Source organism: Mobula birostris, chromosome 10 (assembly GCF_030028105.1).
Source record: "Mobula birostris isolate sMobBir1 chromosome 10, sMobBir1.hap1, whole genome shotgun sequence".
In the NCBI taxonomy this organism is placed as follows: domain Eukaryota; kingdom Metazoa; phylum Chordata; class Chondrichthyes; order Myliobatiformes; family Myliobatidae; genus Mobula; species Mobula birostris.
In genome coordinates, this window is record NC_092379.1 from 22,418,894 (window position 1) to 22,442,131 (window position 23,238).

At 47.1% G+C, this 23,238-nt stretch overlaps 1 protein-coding gene and 1 long non-coding RNA gene across 3 annotated transcripts in view; one reads left to right on the top strand and one right to left on the bottom strand.

The window, feature by feature from the left end:
• Nucleotides 1-23,238, bottom strand: part of LOC140203917 (uncharacterized) — a 156,420-nt gene that overhangs the window by 92,108 nt on the left and 41,074 nt on the right. The window contains exons 2-3 of one of the 2 annotated variants that reach the window (XR_011887421.1): nt 8,002-8,138; nt 6,541-6,583 (exon numbers count right to left, since the gene is read on the bottom strand). This is a non-coding gene — a long non-coding RNA (uncharacterized lncRNA). Of the gene's footprint in view, nt 1-6,540; nt 6,584-8,001; nt 8,139-23,238 lie in introns of those variants that run through there. The other variant, XR_011887420.1, reaches the window with a different exon arrangement.
• The window catches only part of fen1 (flap structure-specific endonuclease 1), a 33,618-nt gene continuing 24,059 nt past the window's right edge, over nt 13,680-23,238 (top strand). The window contains exons 1-4 of the mRNA XM_072270046.1: nt 13,680-13,873; nt 19,545-19,647; nt 20,113-20,215; nt 20,841-20,904. Of these exons, the coding sequence (XP_072126147.1) occupies nt 13,792-13,873; nt 19,545-19,647; nt 20,113-20,215; nt 20,841-20,904 (352 nt within the window). The 5' untranslated portion in view covers nt 13,680-13,791. The remainder of the gene's footprint in view (nt 13,874-19,544; nt 19,648-20,112; nt 20,216-20,840; nt 20,905-23,238) is intronic.

Below are 23,238 nucleotides of genomic sequence, written 5' to 3' on the forward strand. Positions count from 1 at the left end.
CCACACATTTTAATTCCACATCCCATTCCCATTCTGATATGTCTACCTACAGCCTCCTCTACGGTAAAGATGAAGCCACACTCAGGTTGGAGGAACAACACCTTATATTCCATCTGGGTAGCCTCCAACCTGATGGCATGAATATTGACTTCTCAAGCTTCCGCTAATGCTCCACCTCCCCCTCGTACCCCATCCGTTATTTATTTATATACATGCATTCTTTCTTTCTCTCTCCTTTTTCTCCCTCTGTCCTTCTGTCTATACCCCTTGCCCATCCTCTCGGTTTTCCCCCCCTCCCCCCTTTCCTTCTCCCTGGGCCTCCTGTCTCACAATCCTCTCATATCCCTTTTGCCAATCACCTGTCCAGCTCTTGGCTCCATCTCTCCCCCTCCTGTCTTCTCCTATCATTTCGGATCTCCCCCTCCCCCTCCCACTTTCAAATCTCTTACTAGCTCTTCCTTTAGTTAGTCCTGTCGAAGGGTCTCGGCCCAAAACGTCGACTGTACCTCTTCCTAGAGATGCTGCCTGTCCTGCTGCGTTCACCAGCAACTTTGATGTGGGTTGCCTGAGGTAACACAGAGCTGGATGTTGACCAAAGTTCAAAGTAAATTTATTATCAAAGTACATATATGTCTCCATATACAACCCTGAGATTCATTTTCTTGTGAGCATACAGAATAATAACCATGATAGAATCAATGAAAGACTGCACCAACGAGTGTGCAAAAGACAACAAATTGTGCAAATACTAAAATAAAGGAATAATAATAATAATAGTAAAAAATAAGTAAGTGATAAATATTGAGAATGTAAGATGAAGAGTCCTTGAAAGGGAGTCCATCGAGTGTGGGAACATTTCAATGATGGGGCAAGTGAGGTTGAGTGAAGTTATCCCCTTTGGTTCAAGAGCCTGGTGGTTGAGAGACAATAAGTGCTCTTGAACCTGGTGGTGTGAGTCCAGAGGCTCCTGTACCTTCTTCCTGATGGCAGCAGTGAGAGAAGAGCTTGTCCTGGTTGGTGGAAGTCCCTAAAGTTGGAGGCTGATTTCCTGTGATAATGTTTCATGTAGGTGTGCTCAGTTGTGGGGAGGACTTTACCAGTGATGGACTGGGCCTTATCCACTATTTTAAGGAATTTTACGTTCCAGGGCATGAGTGTTTCCATACTAGACTGTGATGTAGCCTGCCTACGTACTCTCCTCCACACATCTATGGATTTGTCACAGTTTTAGACCCTGTACGAAGACAAGAGGTTCTGCAGATGCTAGAACATGGAAAAAGAGATGGAACCCTGGAAGATGTCAGCAGGTCAATCAGCATCTGCGGAGGCTCGGGATGTGATTCGGTCAAGACTTTTCATCGAGACCGAGTGAAGAGCAAAGATTGTCAGTGTCCTGCAGTACAAGGGGATAATGGTGGTGGGGCGAAGGTTGGAATGTGCTGGATGGATGCAGATGGGGCGGGGATGATGGGCAAACGGAATCAGGTGGGGGGGAGAAGGTGAACAAAGGGAAAAAGAAACTGGTGAACAGGTAGTGAGCATGGGTGGAGAACACTCAGGGGTGTAAGTTACCTGAAACTGGACAATTCAGTGCTCACACTATTAGCTATCCAGATGGAATTTGAGATGTACTAGCAACCTTTCCTCTTCCCTCTCAGTCGTGATGCAGGGTTTTGACCCAAAATTCTGACTTACATGTTTTGCTTCCATGGATGCTGATTGACATACTGAGTTCATACAGCACTCTGCTTGTTGCCAGCCATGGTACTTGTTCTAAGATGCTGTAAACAGGAGAGAACATCATGAGTAAATATGCCATTGCAGGAAAGTACACCAGGAGAAGACACGTGGACAGAATCAAAGAAAGAACTGAACAGATAAACAGATTTTGGGGTAATGCACACCGACAGAGAATAAGCTTCAAGACCTTGGCCTCAGTATTTCCTTGTGCAACCGGGTTCTCTATTTCCTCACTTGTAGATCTCGGGCAGTTCAGATTGGCAATGACCTGCCAAGCTCAGGATAGGACGGATGGTAAAAAAGCAAAGTTAGCATGAAGTTAGACTATCAGGAAGGGTGGGCAGACGATAGGACAAAATTGCAGCCAGCAGGGTTAGTATCAGTGTATTCAGGATGCAGAATCAAAATGGGTACCAAATACAATACTCAAAGTGATATATCTCAATGCACGGAGTGTAAGAAATAGGGTGGATGATCTTGTTGTACTTTTACAGATTGTCAGGTATGACGTTGTGGCCATCACTGAATCGTGGCTGAAGGTTAGTTGTAGTTGGGAGCTGAATGTCCAAGGTTACACATTGTATCAAAGGCACGAGAAGGTAGGCAGAGGGGGTGGTGTGGCTCTGCTGGTAAAAAATGACAACAAATCAGTAGAAAGATATGACATAGGATTGGAGGATGTTGAATCCTTGTGGGTTTAGTTCAGACCCAGATGTCAGTTGCAAACAGTAGATGGGAGGTGGACCACAGATTACAACAGGAAATAGAAAAGACATGTTAAAAGGGCAGTGTTATGATAATCATGAGAGATTTCAACATGCAGGTCAATTGGTAAAATCAGATTGGTAGATCTCAAGAGAATGAGTTTGTTGAATGCCTACAAGATGGCTTTTAAGAGCAGTTTGTCATTGAGCCTACTAGGGGATCGGCTGTACAGGACTATAATGACTTTTATTATATAATGACCCAGAGGTGATTACAGGGCTTAAGGTAAAAGAACCCTTAGGAGACAGTGATCACAGCATGATTGAGTTCAACTTGAAATTTTATAGGGAGAAAGTAAAGTCTGACATAGTAGTATTTTGGTGGAGTAAAGGAAATGACAGTGGTATGAGAAAGGTATTGGCCAAAGTAAATTGGAAGGAGATGCTGGCAGGGATGACAACAGATCAGCAATGATAGGAGTTTCTGGGAAAATAAGGAAGATGCAACAATAGTACAACTGTGGCTGATAAGGGAAGTCAAAGCTAATGTAAGAGCAATAGAGAGGGCATACAGCAAAGCAAAAATTAGCAGGAAAATAAAGGATTGGAACACTTGAAAAAACTTACAGAGAGAAACTGAAGGAATCATTAAAAGGGGAAAGATGAAGAAAGCAAGCTAGCAAACAATATCAAAGTGGATAGTAAAAGTTTTTTCAAGTATGTCAAAAGTAAAAGAAAAATGAGAGTGGATATACGACCGTTAGAAAATGAGGCCGGAAAAATAATAATGTGAAACAAGGAGATGGCAGATGAACTAAATGAGTATTTTGTATCAGTCTTCACTGTGGAAGATGCTGGCAGTGTGCCAGATGCTGAACGGTGTGAGGGAAGGGAAGTGAGTGGATTTACTATTACGAGGGAGAAGGTGCTCAAAAAGCTGAAAGACCTAGGGGTACATAAGTCACCCAGACTAGATGAACTGCACTCTACGGTTCTGAAAGAGGTAGCATTAGAGACTGTGGAGAGATTGGTAATTATCTCCAGAGGACTGGAAAATTGCAAATGTTGCTCCTCTCTATAGGAAAGAAGGAAGGCAGCAGAAAGGAAATTATAGACCAGTTAGCTTGACATCAGTGGTTGGGAAGATGTTGGAGTCAATTGTTGGGGATGAGGTTATGGAGTACCTGGTGACACAGGACAAGGTGGGACAAAGTCATGATGGTTTTCTCAAGGGAAAATCTTGCCTGACAAACCTGTTCAAATTCTTTGAGCAGATTGCAAGTAGGATAGATAAAAGGGATGCAGCGGATGTTGTATATTTGGACTTTCAGAAGGCCTTTGACAAAGTGCCACACACGAGGCTGCTTACCAAGTTAGGAGCCCATAGTATTACAGGAAAGTTGCTGGCTTGGTTAGAGCTGGTTGGTAGGAGACAGTGAGTGGGAATAAAGGATCCGTTTCTGGTTGGCGGCTGGTGACGAGTGGTGTTCCACAGGGGCTGCATTGGCACCACTTCTTTTTATGCTGTATATCAATGATTCAGATGATGAAATAGATGGCTTTGTTGCCAACTTTGCAGATGGTACAAAGATTTGTGAAGGGGCAGTTAGTTTTGAGGAAACAGGTAGCCCAAGAAGGACTTAGACAGATTAGGAGAATGGGCAAGAAAGTGGCACATGAAATACAATGCTGGAAATTGCATGGTCATGCACTTTGGTAGTAGAAGTAAATGTGCAGACTATTTTCTAAAAAGGGAAAAAATTCAAAAAAACTGAGACACAAAGGGACGTAAATCCTTGCGCAGAACACGCTAAAGGTTAACTTGCAGGTTGAGTTGGTGATTACGAAGGCAAATGCAGTGTTAACATTCATTTCAAGAGGTCTGGAATACAAAGGTAGGGATGTGATGCTGAGGCTTTACAAGGCTCTGGTGAAGCTTCACCTTGAGTATAGTGAACAGTTTTGGGCTTCTCATCTTAGAAGAGACGTGCTGGCATTGGAGAGGATTCAGAGGAGATTCACAAGGATGATTCTGGGAATGAAAGGGTTTTCATACAAGGAAGGTTTGATAGCTCTGGGTCCGTACTTACTGGAATTTAGAAGGATAGTGGGGGGGATCTTGTTGAAACCTTTCCAATGTTGAAAGGCCTAGACAGAGTAGATGTGGAAAGGATGTTTACCATGGTGGGAGAATCTAGGACAAGAGGGCACAGCCTCGGGATAGAGGAGCGTCCTTTTAAAGCAGAGATGAGGCGAAATTTCTTTAGCCAGAGGATGGTGAATTTATAGAATTTGTTACCACAGGCAGCTGCAGAGGCCAGGTCACTGGGTGTAATTAAGGAAAAGCTTGATATGTTCTTGATTGGACATGGCATCAAAGGTTACAGGGAGAAGGACGAGGAGTGGGGCTGAGGAGGGGAGGAAAGGATCAGCCATGATTGAATGATGGAGCAGAATCAAAGAGCCAAATGGCCTAATTCTGCTCCTATGTGTTATGGTCTTATGGTCTTATGGACACCTCCTCCATGATCTCTATCAGCACCAGTGCACCACAAGGCTGTGCGCTTAGCCCCCTGCTCTACTCACTTTATACTTATGACTGTGAGGCTAAGCACAGCTCCAATGCCATATTTAAGTTTGCTGACAACACCACTGTCGTTGCCCAAATCAAAGATGGTGACAAATTAGCATATGGAAGGGAGATTGAGAATCTGGCTGAGTGGTGCCACAACAACCTCTCACTCAATGTCAGCAAGACCAAGGAGATGATCATTGACTTCAGGAGGAGGAAATCAGATGTCCATGAGCCAGTCTTCTTTGGGGGAAATCAGCACCTTTAAATTCCTCGGTGTTATCCTGTCCTGGGCCCAGTATGTAAGTGCTATTACGAAGAAAGCACAGCAGTGCCTCTACTTCCTGAGAAGTTTGCAAAGATTCGGCATGGCACCCAAAACTTCGACAAATTTCTGCAGATGTGTGGTGGAGAGTGTACTGACTGGTTGCATCACAGCCTGGTATGGAAACACCAATGCCCTTGGACAAAAAATCCTACAAAAAGTAGTGGATACAGCCCAAATCATGAAGAGTGAAGTCCTCCTCACCGTTGAGCACTTCTACATGGAGAGCTGTCGTAGGGAAGCAGCATCCTTATCACGGACCTCCCCTATCCAGGATATGCTCCCGTCTCACTGCTGCCATCGGGAAGAAGGTCCAGGACCCTCAGGACTCACAGTACCGGCAGGGCCGGATTAACCTAGTGGCAAAAGTAGCATGTGCTACTGGCCCTGCATTTTCGAGGGCCCCGCCCGCACTAAATGCTTGCAAGCTGCAGTCTGGTGAAATCGGCATCTGATCTCACCGTATTCTCACGACTGCTAGAGTGAGTTTTGGGTAGACGATCCATTTACACTTAAATAAACGACTTCAGCCATCAGTCTCCTGTTCTTTGACAAAGTACTGTGGATGAAGTTCATAACAATGCATTTCCTGCATTTCCAGAGATGCGTTGTTACAAATGAAACTGGGTTTCTCAGCTTTTAGGCTGTGTTATTTATTATTCCACCCCCCCCTTCTCTCTCTTTCCCTCTCACAATCACTCCTTGCCTGCTCTCCATCTTCCTCTGGTGCTCCCCTCCCCCTTTCTTTCTTCTGTGTCTCCAGCTTTGTTTCCCTTTAGCCAATCTACTTCCCAGATCTTAGCTCCATTCCTCCCCCTCCTGTCTTCTCCTATCATTCCGGATCTCCACCTCCCCCTCCTTTTTTCAAATCTCTTACTACTTCTTCTTTCAGTTAGTCCTGACGAAGGGTCTCGGCCCGAAACGTCGACTGTACCTCTTCCTAGAGATGCTGCCTGGCCTGCTGTGTTCTACCAGCATTTTGTGTGTGTCACAGATTTTAGGAGATGCATTGTTATCAATTCAATCCACAGTACTTTGCCAAAGAACAGGAGACCGATGGCTGAAGTCATTTATTTAAGTGTAAATGAATCGTCTACCCGAAACTCACTCTAACGGTCGTGAGAATACGGTGAGATCGGATGCCAATTTCACCAGACTGCAGCTTGCAAGCATTTAGTATGGGCGGGGCCCGTAGTATATGCTACTTTTGCTACTAGGTTAATCCGGCCCCAGTGTTGTTACCTGAACAAGGAAAAAGAGAATTGTGAGAAAATACAAGGTCAGTTGAAAACATCGAAAGGTCTAGGAGTTAATGGAGAGTTCTGACAGAGCTGAAGTGAACTAAACAATGCTCAGAGAAAACTGGGAATTGATTGAATTGACTTTATTACTTATGTCTTTCATATACATGAGAAGTAAAAACTTTGTTATGTCTCCATCTAAGTGTGCAATGTACAATTTATAGTCAAAGTCAAAGTCTGACCCGAGCCTTGTGGCCCATCAGGCCAGTGCTTATGCCAGTTTCTGTGGCGTGAAGCGACTGAGAGTACGAGACTCCCCCACCCCCACCCCCGATAGAACGCCAGTCTATTGCGAGGTTCATCCCCAGCATTTGCCGGTACCCATTTTCAGCTGGGTGGACTGGAGCAGTGTGTGGTTAAGCGCCTTGCTCAAAGACACAACACGCTGCCTTGGCCGAGACTCGAACCCACGACCTTCAGATCGTGAGCACAATGCCCTAACCACACACCACACACAATTTATAGTAGTTTGTAATAAATAATATGTACAACAGGATAGTCAATATAGCATAGAAATACAATTGTATCATTGTGAGTTAATCAGTCTGATGACTTGGTGGAAGAAGCTGTCCAGGAGCCTGTTGGTCCTGGCTTTTATACTGCGGTACCATTTCCCGGATGGTAGCAGCTGGAATAGGTTGTGGTTGGGATGACTCCCCAGTGATCCTTTGGGCCCTTTTTACACACCTGTCTTTGTAGATGTCCTGAATAGTGATAAGTTCACAACTGCAGATGCGCTGGGCTGTCCGCACCACTCCCTGCAGAGACTTGTGATTGAGGGAAGTACAGTTCCCATACCAGGCAGTGATGCAGCCAGTCAGGGTGCTCTCAGCTGTGCCCCTGTAGAAAGTTCTTAGGATTTGGGGGCCCATACCAAACTTCTCCAACCGGCTGAGGTGAAAGAGATGCTGTTGTGCTTTTTTCACAACACAGCCATGTACAAACCATGCGAGATCCTTGGTGATGTGTATGCAGAGGGACTTAAAGCTGCTCACCCTCAGTACGTGAAAAGAACCACAACACTGGAGATCATACAAAGAGTTGAAAGCTGACACTAAAGCTGCTGGACCAACTTGTTCACAGAGAGGAATATGTGCTCTTGGATCTGAAAGAGGGGAGGAGAATGAAGATAGATATATGGATTGGAATGATGCAGCAGATAAGCTGACCAGATATGGTTATGACAAGAAGCCTCTGCCTGAGGATCCCCTGCCGACAGGCAACCAAAAGGAGCTGGTGCTACTGCCGGCATGATTGGCACCCTCCAGTTACTATTGGGGGCGGGAGGGTGGAGCCAGGACAGGAAATCAAAACCAGAACATGTCATACGCTATCCCGTTCGGGGTACAGCTTACTTACTTACGGCGTTTAAGGCAGCAGTGTCTGTCCTTGGCAATCTTCCCTGTTGTGGCCCAGATATGGTTCAGGGTCCTCATTTCTGCATTGGGAGTACAGCAGCCGAGGAACATTGCTGGGGAAATTGGGGCATATACGTCCTGGGATAGAAACATAGAAACTTAGAAAACCTACAGCATGGTACAGGCCCTTCGGCCCACAAAGCTGTGCCAAACATGTTCTTACCTTAGAAGTTACCTAGGCTTACCCATAGCCCTCCATTTTCCTAAGCTCCATGTACTGATCCAGAAGTCTGTTAAAAGACCCTATCGTTTCCGCCTCCACCACCATCGCCGGCAGCCCATTCCATACACTCACCACTCTCTGCGTAAAAAACTTACCCCTGACATCTCCTCTGTACCTGCTTTTAAGCACTTTAAAACTATGCCCTCTCGTGCTAGCCATTTCAGCCCTGGGAAAAAGCCCCTGACTATCCACACGATCAGTGCCTCTCATCATCTTGAACACCTCTATCAGATCACCTCTCATCCTCCATCACTCCAAGGAAAAAAGGCCAAGTTCACTCAACCTGGATGATTCCATGTTCCAGCCAATTAGTTAGCAGAGAGCAATACACAGTCTTGATGATGCTGAGGAAAGGAGACTGATTATAACGTGCATACACCCGAACTACAGCAATACACTGGGGGAACAAATGAGAAGTTAAAGAATGCAATATTGACCGTTATTGGTAATAAAAGCGGGTACTCAACAGACGAGTCACGCAAATGTGACTGAAGGAAAGGAGTACACCCAACTGCATTTGTGTCCCGTCTATGGATGATGTTCCAAGAGATGTATGGATTGACATTACATTGAAATATTTAGAACCAGAACACACAGATAGGTGGTGAGAACTTTAGATTCTCATCGCACCGGTGAATTTAGAAAGATGTTGGAAATGCTTGATCCCAGTGACTCTATACATACAGAGGCATGGGTTCTGAGGAAAATGGTTAGAGCATGGGAGAAGGAAATGCTGGAGGCAGTTTTTAACTGTTGGAATACCTCAGAGGCGTCTAAAATGTTTCCCCTTCCAGAAAATACACGGAGAATCATGTAGGGAACTGCAGATCAGGGTAGGAGACAGCAGAGTGATTGTAGAAGGAAAATAACATAGTTCTGGAATGTACCCTCACTCTGTTGCAGGGAGCAAGCAGATGCTGGAAATCCAAAGCAACACACACAAAATGCTGGAGGAACTCAGCAGGCCAGGCAGTATCTATGGAAAGGGGTAGAGTCGACGTTTCGGGCTAAGACCCTTCAGCAGGACTGGAAGAAAGATGAGGAGTCAGAGTAAGACAGTGGGGGGAGGGGAGGATGTACCACAAGGTAATAGGTGAAACCTGGTGGTGGGGTGCGGATTGGTGAAATAAAGAGCTGGGAAGTTGATAGGTGAAAGAGATATAGGGCTGGAGAAGGGCAAATCTGATAGGAGGGGACAGAAGTCCATGGAAGAAAGAAAAGGGGGAGGAGCTCCAGAGGGAGGTGTTAGGCAGGTAAGGAGATAAGGTGAGAGAGGGAAATGGGGATGGGGAATCTTATTGGTAACTTTCCTGAAGGTATGTGACCAGAACTGTGCACAACACTCCAAATTAGGCCTCACCAATGTTTTAATCAACTTCAACATAACATGGTTTTTTTGAATAAATTTTAATAAATGACCTGGATGAGGAAGAGAAAGGGTGGGTTAGTAAGTTTGCTGATGCTACTAAAGTTGGGAGTGTTGCGGATAGTCTGGAGAGTTGTCAGAGGTTAGAGTGGAACATCGATAGGATGTAGTACTGGGCTGAGAAGTGGCAGATGGAGCTCAAAACAGATAAGTGTGTAGTGGTTCATTTCGGAAGGTCAAATTTGAAGGCAGAATATAATATTAATGGTAAGAGTCTTGGCAGTGTGGAGGATCAGCAAGATCTTGGAGTCCATGTCCATAGGACACTCAAAGTTGCTGCGCAGGTTGACAGTGTTGTTAAGAAGATGTATGGTGTGATGGCATTCATCAACCATGGGATTGAGTTCAAGAGCCATGAGGTGTTGTTAAAGCTATATAAGACCTTAGTTAGACCCCACTTGGAGTACTGTGTTCAGTTCTGGTCGCTTTACTACAGGAAGGATGTAGATGCTATAGAGAGAATGCAGAGGAGATTTACAAGGGTGTTGTCTGGATTGGAGAGCATGCCTTATAAGAATAGGATGGCCTTTTCTTCTTGGAGCGACGGAGGATGAAAGGTGACCTGATAGAGGTGTATGAGATGATGAGGGGCATTGATGGTGTGGATAGTCAGAGGCTTTTTCCCAGGGCTGAAATGGCTAGCACGAGGGGGTATAGTTTTAAGGTGCTTGGAAGTAGGTACAGAGGGGATGTCAGGGGTAAGTTTTTCTCACAGAGAGTGGCGGGTGGAATACACTGCCGGAGGTGGATACAATGGGGTTTAAGAGACTCTTAGATAGGTACATTAGGCTGAGAAAAATAGAAGTCTATGTGGTAGGATAACTAGGCATTTCCCAGAATAGGTTACATGGTCAGCACAATATTGTGGGCTCTAATGTGCTGTAGATTTCTATGATTCTATGATTCTTAACATCCCAACTCCTGTACTCAATACTTTGATTTGTGAAGGCCAATGTGCCAAAAGCTCTCTTTATCCTATCTACCTGTGACACCACTTTCAAGGAATAATGGATCTGTATTCCCAGATCCCCCGTTCCACTGCGCTCCTCAGTGTCCTTCCCGTCACTGTGTCGGTCCGACCCTGGTTTGTCCTCCCACAGTGCAACACCTCACACTTGTCTGCATTAAACTCCATCTGCCATTCTTTCAGCCCATTTTTCCAGCTGGTCCAGATCCCAGTTCAAGATTTGATTGCCTTCCTTGCTGTCCACTACCTTCCCAATCTTTGTGTCATCAGCAAATTTGCTGATTAGGTTTACCACATTATAATCCAGATCGTTGATATGGATGACAAACAATAACAGACCCAGCACCAGTCCCTGTAACACATTCTAGACAGGCCTCCAGAACCATTTGCTGCCACTCTCTGGCTTCTCCCACAAAGCCGAATGTGAATACCATATACGACCTCATCCTGAATGCCAAGTAACTGAACCTTCTTGACCAACCTCCTACGCGGGACCTTGTCAAAGGCCTTGTTAAAAACCATGTAGACCACAGCCATTGCATTTCCCTCATTAACTTTCCCTGTAATCTCCTTGAAAAACTAGATACTATTGGTTAGATGTGAACGAAGCTATATTGACCACCTCTAATAAGTTCCTTTTAAAAACGCAAACAACAGGAATTCTGCAGGTGCTGGAAATTCAAACAACACACATCAAAGTTGCTGGTGAATGCAGCAGGCCAGGCAGCATCTCTAGGAAGAGGTGCAGTCGACGTTTCAGGCCGAGACCCTTCGTCGTGTGTTGCTCTCATACGTTCCTGTCTCTCCAAATACTTGTATATCTGGTCCCTTAGAATATCCACTACTGGTGTCAGGGTCACCGGCCTATAATCTTTTGGCTTATTCTTAAAGCCTGTCTTATACAACAGTACAACAAGGATCCAGTGTTGAGGCTTTATAAAGCACTATTGAGACCTCACTTGGAGTGTTGTGAGCAGTTTTGGGCCCCTTATCTTAGAAAGGATGTGCTCTTTTGGTAGGGTCTGAAAGAGATATAGTAGTCTGGGCAGCATATTCATTTTAATAGATTCAATCCTTGAACTAAGACCAAGAAAAGGAACTAGGTTCCATCTTGTTATATCTTCCTTAATTTTTTTTAATATATAGGCTGATAATTGCATTCCGATAATTTTGCCAAATCTTTTGGCATAATGATGCCCAAATATTTGACGGACTCTGTTTGCCATGCCCAAGGATATGATGAAATTCAATAAAAAATAAATTACAAAAAAAAAGGACGTGCTGACTCTGGGGAGGGTCCAAAGGAAGTTCACAAAAATGATTCCAGGATTGACCGGCTTGTCATATGAAGGGTGTTTGATGGCTCTGGGCCTATATTCAATGGAATTCAAAAGAATGAGGGGTAACCTCATTGAAACCTATTGAATCTTGAAATGCCTCGATAGAGTGAACGTGGAGAGGATGTTTCCTATGGTGGGAGAGTCTAAGATCAGAGGACACAGCCTCAGAATAGAGGGATATCCTTTTAGAACAGAGGTGAGGAAATTTCTTTAGTGGCAATTCTGTGGAATTTGTTGCCAGAAACATAAAAACTCTTAACTCTCAAAATTTCACTTTTGGAGGCCTCTCACTTACTGAGCATGCCTTTGCAGGAAAACATCCTGTCCCATTTCACACTTGCCAGATCCCTTCTGATACCATCAAAATTGGCCTTTCTCCAATTTAGAGTCTCCAAGGATTCTAGCAAATGTCTGCAGATGTACCGTGGAGAGAATTCTGACTGGTTACATCGCAGACTGGAATGGAGACTCCAATGCATGTGGTCAAGAGGCTGCAGAGGACTGTAGACTCAGTCAGCCCCATCCCAGGCACAACCCTCCCCACCATCAAGAGATGGTGCTTCATGAAGATGGCACCCATCATTAAGGACCCTCATCTGGGACATGCCCTTTTCTCGTTACTACCATCGGGGAGAAGGTACAGGAGTTTGAAGACCCTCACTCAACAATTTAGGAACAGCTCTTTCCCTATCAATAGACTTCTAAATGGTTCTTGAACTTATGAACACTACCTTGTTATCAGTCTTCGGCACTATTTATTGATTTTGTACCATTTAGTATAGGTGGAGAGGTTGAGATGTTTCTGAACCAAAGGAGGTGTAAAGCGCTCCTCTTCTCTAGCCTGCAGGTCACCCTTGGGCAAGGTGTAGCACCTGCTCAGCCCCTCCCGGTCAGGGTCACGTGAAGCCATGGGAGCAGGCGGTGGATGGTGGTACTCGTATGAGCAGCTGGTGCACGCCACGTCCTGGTTATGCGTCCACTGAAGCCAGGCAGACAATCTCTGAAGAGTAATGATAATGGCTGGGGTCACCCACTTTGTAAAGACACTGTCTAGAAGAAGGCAATGGCAACCACTTGCCATATGGTCATATGGCATGGCAAATAATGAATGAATGAACTTATAGTAATTTTTATTTCTTGCACTGTGCTACTGTCGCATAGTAACAATCTAACAACATAGATCAGTGATAATAAATTTGATAATAATTCTGTTCACCTGCATTACAAATTTTGGCTACAGTGTTGGGAGTGAACACTCGGATAATACACATGGATAGGCCATCCCTGCATCCATTCCAGGGTACAAAGCTTGCTGAAGAACTTGACCCTGCAGCAGGGAGACGATTGAGGAAGAATTGGCTATCTTAGTTCCGGGGCCAATTTGACGGGCTTCCACGCCGCAATCGACGCTGTCGGAGTGTTGTTACGCGGACTGGAAGACCGATCGACGTTCTCGGACTGTGGTTGAGCGGAATGGAGGCCTGTTGGGCGGATTGGAAGACAGATCGGCGAACTGAGTGGGGTGGGAGGGGGTGAAGTGTTGCTAGAATCGACAATCTCGAAATGTGATTGAGCTCTCCGGAGGACGGTAATCAACGCTCTCTGAGTGCGATTAGCCGACCTGGAGGACCTTGCTCGATGCTCTCGGAGTGCGATTCAGTGAACTGGAGGAACTGTCTTAATGCTTTCGGAGTGTTTGGCTGGCCTGGAGGACCTAGGTTTGGCGCGTAATAGGAGCGGAGCAGAATCTGCTGCAGAGGCAGAGCGCGGGCAGGATGGGGATTCAAGGTTTGGCTAAACTCATCGGCGATGTGGCACCGGCAGCAGTGAAGGAGCAGCAGATGAAGAGCTACTTCGGTAATGGTGGAAGGGAAGAATGAATCGGGGGAGGAGGGGGAAGGTTCCAGGGTGGAGGAATGGATGGGGGGGGGGGGGGTTGGTGACAGTGGGAGGATAGGACGAATGAATGGGGTACGTATGTGGAGAGAATGGAGGATGCAGTGGGGAGTAGATCTGAGGGGAAAGAAGGGAGGGAGGGGGAAGGTTATAGGGTGGAGGAATGGATGGGGGGGTGACAGTGAGAGGATAGGACGAATGGATAGGGGATGTATGTGGAGAGAATGAGGATGCAGTGGGGAGTAGATTTGAGGGAAGAGAGGGGAAAGGGAGAAGAGGAGGAAGCAGACATCCCACCCCGCAAAAACTCATTTCAGGGAGGTCTCAACCGGAAGTCTCAACCTCATAGCAGTCTGTGTCAATGAATGTGTTAATCCTACAAGACATCAGATTCACAAGTGTTTTGCGAGACAGCTGACTTCTGAATTCTGTCGTAATGTGCCATGTTCACAATAGCTGCTGTCTTGGTTGATGACCAGGCATAGTTTTTTGTTATTTCTGAATCAGGAAACATTTTCCTGAATAGCTTGCCTGTGTGCTTACACACCTGGAATGGCAGGTTATGCTCAACGATGAAAGATGTAAAGTACACCTCAGCTCTAGTGACTTTCTCTGTCAGACTTCTGTTTTCTGCTGAAAAGAACTGTGAAATAATTGAGCAGCCTTCCCTGCGCTTAGCCTCCCTAATATGTTGTGGTCCCTAAAAGAAATAAAAGCATAAGGTGTTTCCTTATTATAGGTGTGCGCCACTTAACGTCCATTCGGGCAATGTCCGATCGCATATACAGGTTTCCCCGCTATCCGAAGGTAGAGTGTTCCTATGAAACAGTTCGTAAGCTGGAATGTCGTAAAGTGAATAAGCAATTACCAGTTATTAATATGGGAAAAATTTTTGAGCTTTCCCAGACCCAAAAAAAACCTACAAAATCATGCCAAATAACACATAAAACCTAAAATATCAGTAACATATAGTAAAAGCAGGAATGATATGATGAATACACAGCCCATATAAAGTAGAACTACTTTTCTGCAGCACTGTCTAGCGCAGCGAAAATCTCGTGGAAGCGCTCTCAGCAAAAACACTCTCTCCAGTAACTTTTAAGCTATGAAGCTGCCAAATCACACCAAATAACACATAAAAATACACAACCTATATAAAGTAGAAATCATGTATGTACAGTGTAGCTTCACTTACCGAAATCGGGAAGGCTCCAATAATTTGCAGTTTCGTCACAGTTAAACACTTGCTTATATGAATAACCACCTGACGCAATCGGCAATCGCCTCTGATCTGGGCCGACATTTACGTGCCAGGCGGCACCTAATTAATTAGCTTGTTTATTTCGGCTTTTTTCTTAAAGATGTGCTGGGTGCGTTCCGACTACCACTGCACCACTGCGTCCTTCGCGGCAATGTATCGGGCGACGGCCCAGAGGTTGGGGACTATGAAGCTGCCCTCGCGTCAGAAACTGATCAAACCACCCATGACTACCTTTAAATTCCACTTTCATCACCATTGTCCAGTGCTTTCTGTTTCAGCTTATTAAAAAGACTGACTGATCTCTCCTTAAGTATAAGAAAACTTAATGGAACACCACGCTTTGTACACCCATCAGTCCACTCAGGCAATAGACTTTCTATTTTATCCATTATTGGATGCCGACTAAAAGAGACCACTTTGCTACGAGCAGAACCAACAGTAACATCGGCAGCTTTCAAAATTCTTTCTCTCTGCATATAAATAGTGCGAATGGTGTACGCAGGCAAGTTCAACGTGCGGACAATGTCCTCACTTCGTTCACCACGATCGAAATGCTTAATTATGTCTAGTTTTACGCTAAGTGTAACACCCTTACGAGCTCTTTTAGGCCTTTCCGATACCTCAGAACTCATCTTGCTAACGGATGCACACAGTAAATCGAGATAAAGCACATGTTTAAGCAATGCCGGCTAGAATGCAGTTCCGGGGGAGGAGCTTGGCTGTTCGGGTGCGCGCTGCCTTTTTTCATAACAGTGAAAACACCTTCTGTTAGCGAAAATAGGTAACTAATGTAGGTCTTTCGTAACAGCGAGGTGTCGTAAAGCGGACGTTCGGAAAACGGGGGCCACCTGTATGTCCATGGTCTATCTGTCTGTCTCTCTCTCTCTCTCTCTTTCACACACACACACACACACACACACACACACACACACACACACACACACACACACACACACCTCCCTCCCTGCCGCAGTAGTTGGGATCAGAACTTACTTTTTTACATCGAAATGGGGGATTTTAAATGAGTGATTTAGAAGTTCTGTATCTTCAAGTTCAAGTTTATTGTCATCTGGCTGATCATCCACAAACGAAACAACCTCTGTCCGGACCACGGTGTAGCCACAATACATATATTACGCACACCACATAAAACAATATATTACCATATTATTTAATAAAGTATAATTCAAAATGCATATAAAGAGCGCAGCACAGGTAAACAGTTCACTGTCCTAATGACGAGACCTCGGTGGGGGCTGGGTATTTATTAAAATCAGTTTTTCTTCTGAAAACCCAGCCCATCGCGGATTTCGATGTACCTGTAAGTGGAAGTGTTTCAGGAAAAAAAACCCCAAAGAATTTGCTTGCTGCAAGCGTGTTTTTAAAGATGTCTTAGCGGACGATTTTGGAGTTTCGCTCCAATTTAAACCCTGCTCTAATCCCCTTTAAGATGCCAACGCATAGGACAGCCTCACCTCGCGTAGTCAGGTTGTCAGCGCCAGCCTTGGGAATTTATTCGCCAGGCTTTTGTACTTCATCACCCACAGTTGTCCGGATCACTTCAGCGTCATTACAGACGGCAGTAACTGAACTGGTGGAATATGGAAGGGAGAGAGGGTAAAGCCCGCCCGCAGAGAAAACTGATAGGTCTACTTAGCACAAAGAGAAATCAAGCAGGATTCATTCATTTTCTTTATTTCTTTTTTTTTCCCTCTCCCACTCCCCCTCTAAAAATCGATTTCCGGGATATATATAATTTGCAGGCATCAGGGAGCTGCTATCGATATGCAAGAGACTCCCGGAACTCCCGGGAGAGGTGGGATGTCTGAGGAAGGGAGGGGAGAGGGTGGGTGGATGGGAAAAGGGGAGGAGGAGAATGGGGAGGGGAAGGCTGCAGTGGAGGGGAGATGGGCTAGAAGAGGTGGGCGAGTAGAAGAAAAGGATGGGAGGGAGGATGAGAAGTAAAGGTTCAGTGTGGCTGGTCTGAGAAGGATAGGGCGCAGTTGTGAGGAGGGGTTGATAGGGGGGAGAAGGGCCTGGAGGGATAAGGTGCAAGGGGTAGGGTTGCTGGACTGATGGAGGCAGGAGCAAAGCAGGGGTGAGGAGAACTGGTTTGGCGGATGAGGGGAAGGTCAGAAACGGGGAAGGACTGGTATTCATGGGGCAGAATAATGAGGTGGGAATGGCTACAGTAGTGGGAGGGTTGGTCAGTAGGGTCTAGGAGGAAAGGGACAGGTGGAAAAGATGGACGAAGACAACAGATGTCGGTAAAGGAATGGGGGAGTGGGAAGAGATGGAGCTGATGGGAGGAAAGGCATTTGAAGGGATGGAGGAGGGAGAGGCAGGTTCTGAAGCCCAGAAGATCCGTGCTGACCACGATGCCCAGGAGAGCTGGCCTCATTTACCCACAATAGAGGGGTAGCGGAATAGGGCTCATAAAAGCAAGAGTGATCGAAGGAACAGGTGGAGTGACATGTGAAATGCAGAGGAAAGAGGCATAATGTTGAAGTGGGTGGGGGATGGGGCTGGACTGGGGGACTGTGGCCAGGAGACAGGGGGGACGTTGGGGAAGATTATGAAGCCCACAGTGGGGAGTCCTGTTCCTGATGACCAGTGAAGGGGGTTTGGAGTCAAGGCGGTTGGTTCCTGGGAATCGGCAGTTCCAGTCAGGACTGCAGATTGCTACCGCTGTGCTGGGAAGATCGTGGGGCTCTGTCGACCAGACTACTCCGAGATCTGCACCTACGGTCGGAGCAGATTGAAAATAGTATCTTCTCTTTGCTGATAGTCAACAGGCACACCTCCGGGCCGTGTGCTTAGGCCGGTGCTCCACTCGAATGGCTGTGGCAAGGCACAGCTTAAACACCATCTATAAATTTGTCGATGACGCGGCTGGTGTTGACAGAATCTCAGCTGGTGATGATGATGCACTTGGGAATGAGATATATCAGCTGCTGTGGCACCCAGGAAGTGATTGTGGACTGCAGAGTGCCGTGGTACCGTCGTCGTTAGAACAACACTATTATAGCTTGGGGCATTAGTGTTCAGAGTTCAATTCTGGTGCAGTCTGTAAGGAGTTTGTATGTTCCCTCTGTGACTGCCTGGGTTTTCTACCACAGTCCAAAGACATACTGGTTAAGATAAGATAAAACTTTATTTATCCTGAAGGAAATTATTGTTGCAAGGCTGCTGATTCAGAAATACAGACTTTAAAATACAAAGTGTAAACATTGAGGTACAAAAAAATTCTAAATGAGCATTAAAAAGTAATAGAGCAAAATACAGATGTACAATGAAATCATATACTTACATACTTAAGGAGGGGGAGTTGTAGAGGCTTAGAGCCACAGGGAGAAAGGATCTCCTGTGGCTTTCAGTGCTGTGCCTTGGTGGAATCAGCCTGTTACTAAAGGTGCTCCTTTGTTTGTCCAGTATGTCATGGAGGCGGTGAGAGGAATTGTCCACAACGCTCCGTAGCTTCTGCAGCATCCTGCTCTCGGGCACAACCACCAGGGAATCCAGTTCCACCCCCAGCTCGAAACCAGCCTTCCTGACGGGCTTATGGATCTTCTTGGCGTCAGCTGCTCTCACCCTGCTGCCCCAGCAGACTGCAGCGTAGAGCAGAACGCTGGCCGCCACTGGGTCGTAGAGCATCTGCAGCATAGTCCTGCAGACGTTGAATGACCGGTCAATAGGTTAATTGTTTTTGCTAGGATTGAATAGGTGGGTTGCTGTGGGGAGCGACTCTTGGGGCTGGAAGAGCTTGTTCCGCACTGTATCTAAAGAAGTAGTTAAGGTGAGGTCAGGAGAACACACCCCAGTTCTCATCGAGGGATCAGCAGTGCAAAGGGTGAACAGCTTCAAGTTCCTGCATGTCAACCTTTCTGAACACCTGCCTGATATATAGCCAGCAGCTATATTTAATTGGGATTCTGAGGAGCATTGGTACTCTGGCAGGACTTTACAGATGTACCGTGGAGAGCATTCTGACTGGCTGTATCAGCGTCTGGCGTGAAGGCGCCCTTGCACAGGATTAGGAAAAGCTGCAGAGGGTTGTGGACTGGGCCAGGTCCGTCATGGGTGCAACCATTGATATCATCAAAAAGCCATGCCTCGAGAAGGAAGCATGCATTGTGAAGGACCCTCACCACCCAGGACACGACAATCAATGAGGAGGGCCAGGAGCCTGAAGGTGCACACGTGAAGTTTTAAGGACAGCTTCTTCCCCTCTGCCGTCAGGTTCCTGAACGATCCGTGAACGCTCCCTCACTATCTTGCTGTTGTTTGGTACTGTTGTGACATTTGTCAGTGATTCTGAAGAGCTCCCTCTCGCTGCAGACCCTCAGCTACAGTGCGTTTCCCTCGTTGCAGGTCGCAAGGTCGCCATCGACGCCTCCATGAGCATCTACCAGTTCCTGATCGCGGTGAGGCAGGACGGCAACGTACTTCAGAGCGAGGACGGAGAGACCACCAGGTGGGGGCGGGGAGTGACCCCGTGGGCGGGCGGGAGGTTTGCCGTGAACCCCACTCCTGGGCATTGACCTGCCCGGAACCAGTAATCATCCATCAGTAAGGGCCCCCGTCACGCAGGGCATGTCCTCTTCTGATTGCTACCATCAGGAAGGAGGTACAGGAGCCTGAAGGCACACACTCAGCAATTCAGGAACAGCTTCTTCCCCTCTGCTATCTGATTCTGAATAGACATTTAACCCCAGAACACCATCTCACTAATAAATATATATATATATATATATATAATCACATCGCAGCCAGTGTGACTTCTTTCCGGAGGGCGTAACCTCACTCTCCCTCAATCCTTCACCGAGTGTGGCGTCACCTCTTCGGCCCCTTCCTTCCCCCTCCACCCTCAGCTCTTCATTCCGTCCTGACCAGGATGTTTCGTGTCTTCCCACTGACCCTTTCTCCACCCTCCCCGCAGCCACCTAATGGGCATGTTCTACCGTACCATCCGCATCATCGAGAACGGGATCAAGCCGGTCTATGTCTTCGACGGGAAGCCGCCCCAGCTGAAAGCCAGAGAGGTGAGGGAGCTCTGTCCCCTTGTCCCGAATGCTGGCTCAACCCCGGCCCAGGAGGGTCGCGCCACAGTGGGTGGGCGGGGGTGCGGTCGAGCGCAGGGACCCTGGCGGGTGGGGGAGTGAGAAGTGGAGGGATGGGTGAGGCCTGGGGTGAGTTGGGGCAGTGTTGGAGGGAGATGGGAAGAGTGGAAGAATGGGAGAAGAAAGGGGTATTGAAGCAATGGTCGGGGGTATGTTGTACTGAGAAGCAAGAAGGTGTGATTGGTGAAGGGAAAAGGGAAGGAGGAAGGAAATAATTTGGGGTGGGGAGAGGTCAGGGTTGCAGTGGGGTCAAGGGTCGCAGGACGGTCTAGTGGGGATGGTGAAGGGCACTAAGGGGGTGGGAGAACATGAGGGTCCCCAGGGGGTGGTGTGACACAGATGAATGACGAGGGAGATGAGGTCAAATAGGGAGAAACGGGGTGACTGTGGGGAGGGAGCGAGGGATGAGTGGCCGATTAGACTGTTGGGTAACAGCTGCCCAGGTCATGGTCAGCTGGAGCTGTTGCCCCTCTCCTCAGACCTGCCCCGGCCCCTGGGGTGTGAAAGGCCATTGGCTGAGCCTGTGGTGACCTTCGATCTCTTTCAGCTGAGCAAGCGGAGCGAGCGGAGGGCGGAGGCTGAGAAACAGCTGGCTAATGCCCAAGAGACAGGTGAGTGTGTCTGTTCCATCTCTACCAGTATTCCCCTACCCCTACCCCAAAATCATCCCCCACCTACACCCACACACGCCTACCGTAGCCTCTTTAATCAATGCTCACTCTTGGAGAGTTCCTGTCTTTGTGCACACTCCCCTCCTTCTTGCCCGAGTTACAAGGGGAGACTGAATACACCAGAACTGTCGTCTCTGGACTGCAGGAGGCTGGGAGGTGAGCTGAGCTAAGAGAGGTGTACAAAAATCACGAGGGACATGGGTAGGGTGAATCGTCACTGTATTTTACAGAGTAGTGAGGGTGAAGCTGGAGGGCATGGGTTTGAGGTAAGAGGGGGAAAGAGTTGAAAGGGCAAGGTTTTCACACAGATGTGGAACGGGCTGCCAGAGGGAGTGGGCCAAGGGGCCTGTTTCTGAACTGTAAGCCTCTGAGCTGTGGCAGCCTCTTCAGCTTCCCTGCGGAGTAATAAGCCCACTGCTCTGCGCGCTTTTGGGGCGTGGGAGGAAATCAGAGCGTTTGGGGGGAAACCCAGGCGGCAGCAGGGAGAATCTGCAGACGGCACGCGGACTGTGGTAAAGGCCAGGATCGAACCTGTGTCTCTGGCTCTACCCGCTCCACCACTCACCCTGTGCGTTCTGCTCGGTGTTAACCGATGTGATGGTGTTGTCTGCACGTGCACAGGATACGTGATGTACTAATCTATTCATAGCTCTCTTGTTGCACGTTCGGGTCTTGTCCCTTCCATCTGAACTAGAGTTTGGCCAAATCCTGTTTTCAGTTCTTTAAAGGAAAAATCTCCTGAATGACTTCCATTTCTCAAAGTTACTGTGATTGCAGTGCTGACGCTGGGTAATGGCAGGATTCTTAACCGTTTGGAGGAATGGAGGTGTCCACATTCGTAGATCCCTTAGAGTTACTGCGCAAGTTAGTTAAGAAGACACGTTGTGTCGGCCTTCGTTCATGGGGGGCTTTGAGTTCAAGATCCATGAAGTGGTGTTGCAGCTCTATACAACTCTGGTCAGAGTATTGTGTTTAGTTCTGACTGCCTCATTATAGGAAGGATGTGAAAGTTTTAGAGAGGATGCAGTGGAGATTTACCAGTGGTTAGCACAACACTTTACATTACTGGCTGGCCGAGGATTAATTCCTGCAGCTACCTGTAAGAAGTCCCCCCCCCCCCCCCCCCCCCAACACTGCTTGGGTTACCTCTGGGTGCTCCGGTTTCTCCCCACAGTCCAAAGACATACTGGTTGGTAGGTTAATTGGTCATTGTAAATTGTCCCGTGATTAGGCTGGGGTTAACTTGGGGATTTGCTGGCGATGCAGCAATTTTAATAAATAAAATAAAGGATTACAGAGCTTGTCTTCTGAAGGAAGTTTGTGAGGGCCTTTTCTCTTTGGAGCGAAGGAGGATGAGAGCTGACGTGACAGACGTGTTTGAAATAATAAGACACATGGATAGGCTTTTTCCCGGGGTGGAAATGGCTTCACGTCGCCATAATTTTAAGATGATTGTAGGAAAGCGTAAGGGGGATGTCAGAGATAGGGTTTTCTTTTTACACAGAACAGTGAGTCTTAGGAACTCACTGTCAGGGGTGGGGGTAAAGGCAGATGCAGTAGTGGCCTTTAAGAGACAGATAGGCACATTATGGAAAAATGGAGGGCTATATGGAAGGGAAGGGTTAAACTGATCTTGGACTCAACTCAAAGGTCAAAGGGTCGACAATGTACTTTACTGTCCTGCGTCAGAGTAGCCTGCACCCCTGCCCCCTCCACTCTTGGAGCATGGTCCCCAGTTCTAGACTTCCCATCCTCATCGGGCCCTCATGACCACGCTGTCTCTTTGACTGAAACCCCTTTCATATTTCTAAATGGTGCGGAATTCTCTTCCTCGGAGGCATGGGAGCAGAGGCTTTGAAGGAAGTTCATGGGGGGAGGCGGTGGTAACAGATGGGCGGGGGTGCGGAGACGGCTAGACAGGCCAAGTGGCCTTTCTGCTCCCGATTCCTGAGTTCGAACAGGTGAGCAAGAGGATAGACGAGGGTTTGGTAGTGAACATCGTCTCTCTGGCTTTTAGCGAGGCTTTTGATGTTTTGATCCTGGGAGAGATAGCTAATTGGATTCATTGGTTTAAAAGCAGGAAGCAGAGGTTGATGTTGGGAGATCATTTCCCAGATAATCCAGTGGCTGGAAGTGTTCCCAGGGGTCCGTGCCAGGATTGCTGTTTGTCATTTCTACAAACAGTTTGAATGTATACGCTTGCAAATGATCATTGAAGTAGGTGGAATGGTGACAGTGAAGAAGACCAGAAGACATGGCGGCACAGTTAAGCCA